This window comes from Gastrolobium bilobum, unplaced genomic scaffold (genome assembly GCF_033153095.1).
Source record: "Gastrolobium bilobum isolate Gb01-03AN ecotype WA unplaced genomic scaffold, APGP_CSIRO_Gbil_v1 utg30084, whole genome shotgun sequence".
NCBI classification, from domain to species: Eukaryota; Viridiplantae; Streptophyta; class Magnoliopsida; order Fabales; family Fabaceae; genus Gastrolobium; species Gastrolobium bilobum.
Genome location: NW_026898071.1, coordinates 370392 through 382363, shown reverse-complemented (window position 1 = coordinate 382363; position 11972 = coordinate 370392). Strand labels below are relative to the sequence as shown.

The following is an 11972-nucleotide window of genomic DNA, read 5'->3' as shown; positions in this document are numbered from 1 at the left end:
GAATAAATAAATAAATAAATAGACCAAACTTCACTGAGACAAAGACAATCGGAGTCCTACTCAAGAGAGAGAGACAAGCCTAAGATGTGTCCCTTTCTTCGGGTAATCAGGCTGCCAAGTGTTTTTCTTTATATATATATCGAAAATTCAATATACCATTCTGGTAGCAAACGAAGCAGAGAGGTGAAAAAATTAATGGAACATGCTATAAAAAATCATCTTCTCCAAAGAACTTTGAAAAATACAGCAGAAACAACAATCATCATTTCCACGTCATGGCTAAAACTAACATGACCTCTCTTCATTTATGCAACAGATTTTCTTTCTAGTCAAAAAGATATTAAGCAGCCAAAAAACAAAATAGTACACTGATTTCATTCTTTTTTAAAGGCCTAGAACAAAACAATTGCAGTACTAGGAGTTCAATTTTCAAATTGATCGGAACCTTAGTCATCGGCCTCAAAGTGCAGCTAAAAACAAATCATTGAAAATTTTCCTTGGGCATTTCAACAGTTTGCTCAACAAGAAGTGAGAAATTAGTTGAATTTCCTCAAGGGGTAAATGAATACAAAAGAGATCCCACATGCAAACACATTCTTGATGGAGATGGGAAAGAGAGAGCAGCTGCCCACAGCATCAGACATACCCTTAACAACAGGACAATACACCCAACGACAAAGGTACACGGCTTTAAAACTAAAGCATAATTGACCTTCAGTTCCAAAATAAAGTGCATGGCAAGCCTTAATTGTGGTCATTTCCCCAAACACATTATGACATTGCAGTATTCTAATTTAGAAAAGTAATTAAATTTCTGCAGGCAAAGTTCTGTTAGATGACAAAAAATTAAATGAAATTGCAGTTCTGTGAGAAGTTCTTAACAGAAAATATGATATTGCAGCATAGGAAAGCAGGAAGGGAGTAATAAAAATCTAAGAGCAAGTGTTGGGAGCACAATCTAGAGCTGTAGCTGGGAGAGACCACAAGCTGGAAGCAGCACCAATGGAATAGAGTGGAACATCATGGACCTGGGAAAAAGACCAAAGAGCTTGGAGGCTAGTTATATGGACACAGTAAGAGGCTGTAACCAAAGAGCTTGGAGGCTAGTTATATGGACACAGTAAGAGGCTGTAGAGTGAAAGGCAGTGAAGCAAAGGCAAGTCTATAACAGTGAAATGGTATTTGGAGCATTCAATTTTTGCCATAAAATTTCCCCAAACAAAGCAGAAGCAACCCATTCTTACTTCTGTTCAAATGCCCGTTTCAGGACAAAATCACAATAAACACAATTAAAAGTGTATTATCCCAAACATGATTAATTTAGTATGAAAACCCATTTGAAGGGACAATCTCCCACGCATATTCAGCCAAATATGCACTAAAATATCTAAATTCTGCTTAAATGTCTAAATAAATAAATAAAATATCTAAATTCTGCACAATTAGCATAGAACATGCTCAACTTCTATGATGTAAGTGGGTAACTTCCTACTTTCTCAAAAAAACGGAGATAATTATCAGTAACCATCAATCGATGTCTGAGGCAATAAATAGGCCCCAAAGAGATTTTTTTTCTCACTGAATGAAGGTGAAGATGGAAATAGCAAGACTAATAGAACATAAACCCAAAAAGCAGCCATAAAGAGTATCAAACTATCACTTACTATAACTTAAATCAAAGCAACCACTTTCAAATAACTTTCAACATGGACTAAACAGGGACATAAGAACGGGGTTAACATTTTATCAAAAGAGAACACTATTATAAACTACCATCGAACTGTAATGAAAATCCAGTTTCCGATATGCCAAAAAAGGTCCGGATGATCCCACAAAAACATCATTACCATAATCTAATACATTCTGGTCTTACAAAATCAATTCAAACCAGGAAAACCACCTGACAGGATAATAACCTCAACAAACCACAGGTTTGCTGTCAAAGGCTTCTCTTGCTTCCAATAAGTCGGGACAAAATCTCTTTGCAAGAATTTCCACCTGCTCGGCAAATGATTTCCTCCCATGCTCTCCAATATATTGGACCATTTGGCTCCATCGTTTTCTACATACATCACCAGACCTATGATCAAGCAGATAGTCCCAGTCTACCTCCTCCATGCAGCAAGCATCCAAAGTAAATAAAGCATTTACTAGGCGGTAGTCATCGGTGTCACTCCATTCACCCTTAGCAACCATTGATGATGTTAATTGCTCATACCATTTTTTGCAGCAACGTGGACTGGTTCTAGTGGTCAATTTGTTGCCAATTGCCTCCCAACTAATATTATCTCGCAACATTCCATGTTTTGATTTTCTATGATCTTCTAAAGCCCTCGCGCGTAGATCCAGGTTTACTAAATCAAATAAATTTTGATACTCCTCTTGGGACCATCGTCCTTTGTTTGTATTGGTTAATTTTATTCTACGCCATGCATCCTTTACATGAAATCGATGTTTACCCAATGCTTCAGCTACTGATTTCCAATCAGATCCATGCTGTTCTTGGACCTTACGAACAAATTCAAGTTCTTCAGGCGTCCACTTACGCTTCTCATCCCTTTCAAACAAAATATGAGCACGATAATACACACTAATGTAAGGCCTCTCAGGTAAGACTGACCCAATATCTTTCCAACAACCTCTAAGTTCAGGATGAGATCTGGAATGGAGAATCATATCTAGACCTTCATCTCCCAAACCATGAGACTCTATATAGTCAAAAACAGCCTCTTTAATCTTCTTATCTTCTTCTGGTGTAAACCTTTTCCCACGCACTAAGTCATCACAACAAAACTCTACTTGATCAGAAAAAGTTACTCGTTTGGGTTTGGATGTTCCACCAGGTACAGGGTTAGGAGATTCACCAGTACCAGCCTTGGTTTTTTTCTTTATCTTCTTCTTGCATTGATCATCAACTTCAGTGACAATGCAACTTGCATTAGCATCTCCTTCATTGGTTTTAAATTCACTGTTCCCTTTACTTTTGCTTTTGTCATTCAGTTTCTTCTTCATTTTCTTGCCTTGGTCATCGTCTTTGCCCTCATTGCTTGTAAACTCGTTATACTCCACATGTTTGCTTTCTTCACTCAGTATCTTCTTTTTTTTCTTCTCCTTCAACTTCTTGTCTTGGTCATCATCTTCACCTTCATGGCTTTTGACCAAATGTTGATCACCTTTTTTGCTGTTGACAAAAGGTGGATCACTGTTGATTTTATACTCTTCATCTTCAGTTCTTTTGTTTTTCTTACCCGATATCTTCTCCATCTTCTTCTTTTTGCCATGCCCCTCTTCACTGACAACAGAATAATCAGCTTCATTGCTTTTATATCCTCTTACTGTCATTTTACTTTTGTTCCCCAGTTTCTTCTTCTTCTTCTCCATCTTCTTACCTAGCAAATCATCTTCGGTGACAAGAGAATGTGCATTAGCATTTCCTTTGTTGATTTTATCCAAAGGAAGATCACCTTTATTATTCTTGAACTCTTTATCCTCTGACATTTTTCCTTTTTTGCTTGATTTTGAAAAACCCATTTCTGCAATTCCAGTTGAATCATCATAACTTTTTCTTTTCTTCATCTTGCTTTGCTGGTTGTCGTCAAAGTACTGCATTTCTTTATCATCAGCAAGATCACTATTCATTACTTTAATATCTTTTCTCCCCTTTATCTTCTTTCTCTTATTGATGTGGCTCTCTTCTTCCCTATCCAACATGAATGTAATATTACCTTCAGTAGAGCAAGTTTGTTTGTCAGCTGCTTCAGCAGTACAATTTTCCTCTAGGGTTTCATTTGAATTGAGTATTTTATCAGTAACGTGCATTTTCTTTCTATCCTTGTGCTTGTTTTTCTTTCCTTCATTTGGCTTCAGCTCAAAACTACTTCCCAAATTGCTTCTGTCAATGTCAGACCTTTCCTTCTTGGCTTTCTCACCCATGAGATTAGTATTATCACAGGTAATACCCCCAACACAAATCTGAAAAGAAAAAAATGAAATACACAACTAGTTATAAATTATGATATCTATTGAGGAAAAACAAAATTAAATTTCAAATAGTCCCTATTATCTTCTCATGTATATCCTGAGCTGGAATAAGAATCAAGACAGTCAATCGATGCAGAATTAGAATAAGAATAGTGCGCCCCCAATTTCCATCCTCCCTTACCCTCAGCTTCTCATGTTCTCTATTTCTCACTCCCTCCAACTTTCTCTTACAATTTCTGCCAATGCTTCACCTATTTATAGGCAATATTCTTCACAAAATACAAAACAAAGGTCTAACAACAACCAATTAAATCTTATTTCATCTTTTACCAATCAATTTCAAGACAGAGACGGCAAATCAGAATATGAATTCACATCAATAACAAACAACAAAAGGGGGGATTTTGACCAATTCAAAGGTTACCTCTTGTTTGATAAACCTAGTGTTTATTGAGAGTTGCTTCTAAACAACCTTCCACACCAGCATAAGCTTCAAGGATCCTACTGATTTTGGTTAAGAATGGGCACACCAAAGCTAGACAAGAAACCCTAGAAATCAGATGGTAAGAGGACTCACCTTACGATACTTAGCATGCAATGGGTCCTCTTAAATCCCCTTAAAGCTCACGAAAATGAAGAGGGTGGATTTCAGCAAGGGATAGAGCAAAAATCTTAAGGAGAAGGTTGTTATGTTTTCAAGAGCAAGAAGCGGCAGTGTGTGTCGAGGGAGAAGAAAATAAAAGATAGTTTTATCTAGATTTGAACCCCAGATAATACCCCATTTACGTATGAGTGTGATTTTCCGCTTTTAACCCCTCTTCTTTCCCTAATTCTTTTTTGTGATTAATATGGGATACGATTATTGTTAATATCAAATAATGATATTATTAATATCATTATCATATCTTAATCGTTGATTTTCGTCTATCAATGGTTATTATTTTCACAAGTCAAGCTCATTAATTAATTATTAATTCGCAATAAATTATAACCGTTTATTGACAAAAATCAACAGTTAAGATATAATAGTAACATTATTTGGTAGTAATAATATCTTATCCTGATTAATATTTCTCATGTTGTAGAAGATAATTTTATCTCCTACACACACATAAAAATGTATGAGTTTCATATTTATTGATTTTTTCTTTCTTCTCTTTACATGATCTCAAATGGCCCCCACACATTTGTGTATGGGTAGAAGATAAAAGTATCTACTATAATATGAGAAATATTAATTTTTTTTCTCATTTAAAACCCTTTATAGTATTTACCACAAATCAAGCCCCATTTTAGAAAAAGAAAAACTGCACACATATTATTTAAGGGCTTCCAATTCATCATGCAAAGGGACTAAATTTTTTTCCTACAAAGAAAAGACAAGTTAAATAATAATAAAAAAGTTGAAGAGGCACAGTATTCAATGACTTTATCTTGTCTTGTAGTAGTTGCATGACACTAATTTTGTACCTACAACATGATTCATATTTATCCCATTATTTAAGGTTCTATTAGCGAAAAAATAAATATCATTACTCCAAAGTTGTGTCTACAGCAATGTGATCAATACCGATCCGATCATTGATTCGGCCAGAGTATTGAGTCACTAAGTCAATGATTCAATCGGTGAGTCAGGTTAATAATATACAAATCTATATTTTATACTTAAAAATTCACAAACATACTCAAATATATGCAAAAAAATGATATCACTTTTGAACATTCTAATATGAAAAACAATAAATTACACATCATTGTCCAACAAACAAACAAATATATTATCGGTTTCTGAATAAATCACAACCATTGTCCCATGTACTTTGTCCCCCAAAAAATCACAGTTTTTGTAATTCAGAGAGTGATGTGAAACATGCCAAAAAAATTCAGCAAATTAATATCAATGAACTATATTATCGGTTCACATTAAACATGTTAGGTATCAACATACCAAGCAATAACCCCAAAAAAAACCTCACGAGCAACATTGCAGAACTGATACAGAGATTGAGTATATCCAAAATTAATAACTCTGTTTACAAATGCTAGTAACTGGCGGTCCTTTGGTTTTGGGATTCTTTCCTTTCTGGAGTCCATGATTTCACGCCAGAGCTCACATGGAACGTTCTCATCCCTTCCTGCTTCTGATAGGGTTGAACTTGAAGATTGCCTCCAAACCCTCTTCGTGAGCCATGTCAAGGGGTTGATGGAAGGGAAGGAGGTAAAGTGTTGGGTAGCAGAAAGCGAGAGATTATAGAAGGAAATTGCACAAGTTGAGAACTTAATGGGTAAACCCTTGTCAATTGGCGTGCACTACTAGCAGATGGAGAAGAAATGGCTTGTTGATGAGAAGAAACTGATTGAAAGGAGAATAAAAGAGCAAAACGACATAGTTTTCTTTCTTCTTTTTAAAATTCATGATCCGCCGGTTTATTTGTGAACCCGTCGGGTCACTGATTTTGATAAAAACCGATCACGTCGAACCGGCTTTTACCAAGTGCAATGGATAACCTATCCATTGCTTGACTCGAACCGACTATATTACTGGTTCACCAGGTTCCGGATCAACCCAGCCGATTCGATCCGGTTCACTAGTCTACAGACTAAGATCCCTCCTTGAGTTTGAGTTGGTAATTCCATATAATGTTGTCTCGGATTATTTGAATTTATTTTTACCATTCATTCTCATTTAAATTGTGATTATGTGATTTAAAAAATAAATAACTAAATGACATTGCATTCATTTTTTTCCTTGGATGCAATTTTTTTTATTTTAAGTTTCTTATGTTCGATAAAATTATCTACTATACACTTATAAAAGTGTGTGGAGCCCATATGAGGTCATGACCCAATTTCGGGTCTGTGGCTGACGTTCACCTAATTAGCCTGACAAGCCTAATTTTTACCAAGATATAATTATATTTATAAGATATACAATTTATCTGCTTATAGAAATAATGGTAGATTTTAAAGCTATAAATCATCTACCTAAATAAAAATATAAACATTGCTCACACAGAATGATGTATCGGGCTCACCACTAATAATCAAATAGATTTTTACGATCAAACTAGAGGAGTTGAATCAGAAGTTAACTCTGTAAATATACCTACAAAAACATAATTAAGATTGGGATAAGTTGCAATGCAATTCAGCGAGTAAATAATATGATGTATAATAAGTGGGACATAGCAACATATAAAATTAATAATTTAGCTAAAAATAATAAATATAAGTAATCCTCAAATGCCAAATCTATTTATCTATGTAACCAAAATTAATATATCATCAAAAGATTATACTGATGAAATCTAATGTCAAGGTTGAAAGCAAACTTTTCAATCTAAATCATCAATTCACAAAATCCACGAATCTCTATTTTAGTAAATATTAAATATACGTTGAAGTGGGGGTAGGCTCAGATAGAACCGCAATATACCAATCTTAGGCTACTCACCTAACCAAGCTTCTCGCCTGCGTTAAAACAATTACAGGCTCGCTGTCTATAAACAAGTCATGGTGCACCAAGGCTAATAATATCTACATTTTTTTGCATACAATGCTTTGCAGGAGTCTTTCCCCTAAAACAAATTTGGAAAACACAAGGGATGTGTTATTCTACCTACCTCTTTTTCTGCCTACCTTTGCCTACCACTTTCTAATACCATTAGATCAGAAACTCAACTACCTTTATCATGTCTCTCTTATTCTACATAATTCTTAATTCAAAACCAATCATATGTGCATCATAATTTCATAAATCAATTCATTAATATTGCAATACTTCTCAAACATTCAACCATAATAACTCTCAAATCCACAATGTTCATTAATTAGCCTATATAGTCATAACACTTTCCTCTTTTAAAGTTTTTGAGCTTATATAGTTAACAACTTTGGTAGCTGTTGACACAGTTATGAATAAAAGAAACTCAGAAGCATAAAATATTGAAGGCTAGTTGAACATTGTATTAAATCGGGACTTTAGAATTAATCGAAATGATTATTAATTAGCCTGCATCATAAACAAAGCCATTAACTGATTAAATCTAGACCTTACAGTTTCATTGATATGGCAAATTCTCAATATTTCTGCTTCCACTTCATGATTAAAATGGCATGAAATTACGAAGTATGAATATACAAAAAATACAATATCAACATTTCTAAATATGGAATATGTAGATATGGAATATGTACATATTCCATATGTACAAAAATAAGAAGGAAAGTATATGTGAAAGCAACTTGTACGGAACTACTAAGATTCAAATTGAGAATTCACAGCCAATCGGTAGTATTCAATTCACAACCAATCGGTAATTTTGAATTCCATAAGAATGGAACTAGGAGGTGAATAAAATTAAAAAAAAATAAAATTAAAAAATGAAGGAGAAACTTAACCAACAAATAACACAGCATCACTTCCATTAAATAACTGACATAAAATGTCAAAATGGTTTAGGAATGGAGCATATAAATGCATGCAGGGATGGCTACATAGACTATTAGATTTAAAAAAGAATATCAATTAAGCTGTACATGGGATCAAGTTAAATTAAAAAGAATATCAAAATGGTTCCTGCAAAAATTCTCATTTCTAAATAAGCATTTCAAAATATCAACAAAAAAAAAAAAAAAAAAAACCAGATAAATACATATGGAATATGTACCCGATTTATTAAGCACAACTGGGAAGTGTGATATTTTTTAGAATGGGAGAGGATTGCATGGCTCACACCTTGAAAAAAAAAAACTAGTTTTAATGGTAATACTTTTTAAATTTCCAAGTTTCCTCTTATTCAATTGTATCTATATTTCTTAATACTTTTATAAATATTGTGATATGAGAAAATTTGAATCATAAGCAATCGAAATGCAGAAAAATTATGCAACGATAAATGCACGTACAGAGACATTCAGAAAGTGGCCTTACTTCAGAGTAACAAGGCTGTATAAAATAATTTATTCAAGCACAGAAATATCAAGTAAAGAACTCTAACCACGTATGCAAAGGAAATTGACTCATACTGAATCCCAAAGCATAGAATAACTAAACAACGTCTTCATGCCTTGAACTTTGTCGACACAAAATATTTGGGTTACACAACAGATCAGTAGCAGAGACTAACAATATATCTCAATTTTAAAATTATAACCAATACTAATTTTTAAGTCTCCACCACTAAATAAAATCCAGCAATTCCGTTACTATGGTTTTCATAGTTTAAATTTAAAAAAGAATTGAATCTGTACAATTACACTCACTTATTGAATCATGTAGGCTAGAGTTTAATGAATGTAGGTTTTGGTTCCTCTCACTCAAAGTTGAAAATTTCATTTCAGAGCTGAAACTTAATATACATTTTTTCGAATAAACCACAGCGGGACACAGACAGATCACATTAGAGGCACAGAAGTTGCACATCCATAAAAGAAAGAAAGAAAATAAAAATAAAAAAAAAATTAAACTACTTCAGGATGGAAATCAATCCAGATGGAACAACAATCCAACTTTAAACCCATAACTTCAAATTTCCAAAACAAATTTTATACATACATACATATAAACCTTAGATCTACCATTAAATCTCACACTTCAGATTGAACCCATTTCCTTGACAATCCCGTTGGCATAATCAAAATGATCAAATCCATTGCACATGACCCATTAGAAATTAAACTAAAATTCTAAAAAGGGGTTCCAAAAAACTATGCGAAAGTTTAAATTCCCACGATGACACCCAAACAAAAAAAAAAATTGAATAAATTGAGAATTGAGATTGAATCAGAGATGGGAACAAAAGAAGAATAAAAATGAAAACTTACAGAGATAGTGAGTTTAGGGCATAAATCAGAGCTGATGGGGTTACATTGGTTGGAGTGTGGAATTGAAAATCATGGGTTGTGATGTGTTGTGCCACTTCCTTCCAAGAAGCTCTTCTCTCTTTCTTTCTTTCTTTTTTTCTTTCTGTTATTTGGATTTGAATTTGTTTTGTGTACCCTTTTAGAAACCACAAATTACTACACCAATCTCAACTTTCTATTTTGACATTTTGCCTATGTATCAATGCAAGCTTCATACATCATAATCATAGTAATACATCATACATCAAAGATAACAACTACAGTAATGATAACACCTTTGAAGTTCTCAGCACTAATTCAAAAGTGGTTCTGCAAGTCCCAAGAGCTTGTTCTAGTGTAATTTGCTTGCAATTAGCAAGCAAGTTGTTCTATTCTATTTGACAAATACCAAGTCTCCTAAAAGAGCAAGTTATCAAATTATAAAACATGATTGGTTTTATATCTCTAACACTATTGATGAAAGGGATATGATTCTGTTCTAACAAAAACTTCATGATTGGAAACTATTGTTGTCATCTTTCCAAAAAAATCCTAAATTTTAACATCTAATCACCAAAGTGAAAAACACTATTTCCATATCAATGTCAAAATTATGTTAAGTATCATGAATAAGAGAAGAATAAAAGGGAAAAGGAAATTGTTAAGTATCACGAAACCTTAGTAGATTGAATCCTTTTAAGAAGATTGGTGTCTTCAGAGTCCACCCTTCAACAGCACTCCTTCAGTGCGCCCACAAGTGTAGATTATGAAGAATAAAGTGGAGCACGGTCCAGAGAAAGATAACAGAACTTGAAAAAAAAAAAAAAAGGGAAATGGAAATTGTTAAAGAGGCAAAAGAATCACAACCCAATTTAGTCATTAAGAACAAATAATACCATCGAACAGGATTGTACTAAACACAAAAGAGAATAAAAATCATTCAGTTCAGGACATACATTGAACATGTGATATGCAATCCAATTTAAAAAGTACATAAAAAATAATTATTATTTTTAATGAAAATAAATACTTTAATTTAGGGATTTGATGAAAAGCAATACTCATCAGATCTGTTAGTACAATTCATTGGATTGTTTAATAATTGTCGCAGGATTAGTAATGCATATACTCATCAGAAAACCGGTGGTTTCTCTGTCTCAAAAAATAGAGACAATCGCTTACGTATTCACACAGCACTTCCTTCTTCTTCTTTTTTCTTTATCAGATGTTGTTACTTTCTCTAGTTCTAAAATTAAAGAGAAATTCAAAATCGAAAAATATGGAAACAAAAATAAAACCCAATGGTCAGATTTTGGTTCAAGCTGGAGGAGGGTAGTTAAGGTCCAGATCCAAGCCTCTACCACCCTTATTATTGCCTTCATGGTGGTTCAGATCGATCACCGAGGATGAGTCCGAGTCGCTTTGGGTTAAATTAACAAATAAAATTAACAAATAAAACCAAATAAAATGCAAGACTAGATACCTATTGCAATAGAAAATACCTATCACTGCACAACGAAGGGCTGAATCTGAGTTGAAACTCCAGAGAACAACATTAAAGCAAAGAGGGGGACAAGCTCGGTGGTGATGTGTTCACTGGTGGTACTGTGTGAAAATTAACAAATGAATAAGACATTTCTACAAGCATTTTGTCTACCAAAAACAACGAAAAAGAATTAGATAAAGAACACCGCCTAACTCGTTTTATGCCACCTCGTCCCTTAAAAATATTTAAGATCGCGTTTAGATGATTTTTTTTTCTTCAAAAGTTATTTTTTTTTAAGAAAAAAAATATTTTTTTTTATTTCGTTTGGATGTCTGCTTTGAAAAAAAAAAAAAGTCACAAAAAAAGTCAAAAGTTTACTTTTCTCAGTTCCCTGACAAAAAACTCGGTGCCCAAATTAGTCCCTCACAAAAATAAACTCGTTAGATGGTCCCCAACAAAGTGAAACAGGACCCACGTTAGTCCTTCTATCAATCCAAAACTCACGGCGTCAATGACGGTGATGATGTGTAACGTTAATGAGAAAGGTCATTGCCACGTTGGAGGGGAAACGACGCCGTTTGAAGAAATTTGCTTCCACGTTGTTGTTCAGTTCTCCTCCCCTCTCAATTTAAGAAACAAATTGAACGTTCAGTTCTCATTC

General features: G+C 33.8%; 1 protein-coding gene and 1 long non-coding RNA gene across 3 annotated transcripts; both read right to left on the bottom strand.

The window, feature by feature from the left end:
• Window positions 1-1712: 1712 nt before the first annotated feature.
• LOC133312582 (DNA-binding protein REB1-like) lies at window positions 1713-4694 on the bottom strand. Of its 2 annotated transcripts, XM_061513810.1 has the most exons (3): window positions 4559-4693; window positions 4406-4482; window positions 1713-3972 (listed from the first exon to the last, which is right to left on the bottom strand). In XM_061513810.1, exon 3 carries the CDS (start codon window positions 3931-3933, stop codon window positions 1918-1920), a length of 2016 nt encoding a protein of 671 aa, XP_061369794.1. In that variant the 5' UTR covers window positions 3934-3972; window positions 4406-4482; window positions 4559-4693; the 3' UTR covers window positions 1713-1917. The 2 variants fall into 2 exon arrangements, with proteins under 2 accessions (XP_061369794.1, XP_061369792.1); XM_061513808.1 differs by lacking the exon at window positions 4406-4482 and having other exon boundaries at window positions 4559-4694.
• Window positions 4695-5847: 1153 nt separating this feature from the next.
• On the bottom strand, window positions 5848-11508 carry LOC133312589 (uncharacterized). The gene is made up of 3 exons (XR_009751699.1): window positions 11328-11508; window positions 10503-10634; window positions 5848-7087 (listed from the first exon to the last, which is right to left on the bottom strand). It is a non-coding gene; the product is annotated as an uncharacterized LOC133312589 (long non-coding RNA).
• Window positions 11509-11972: the final 464 nt, after the last annotated feature.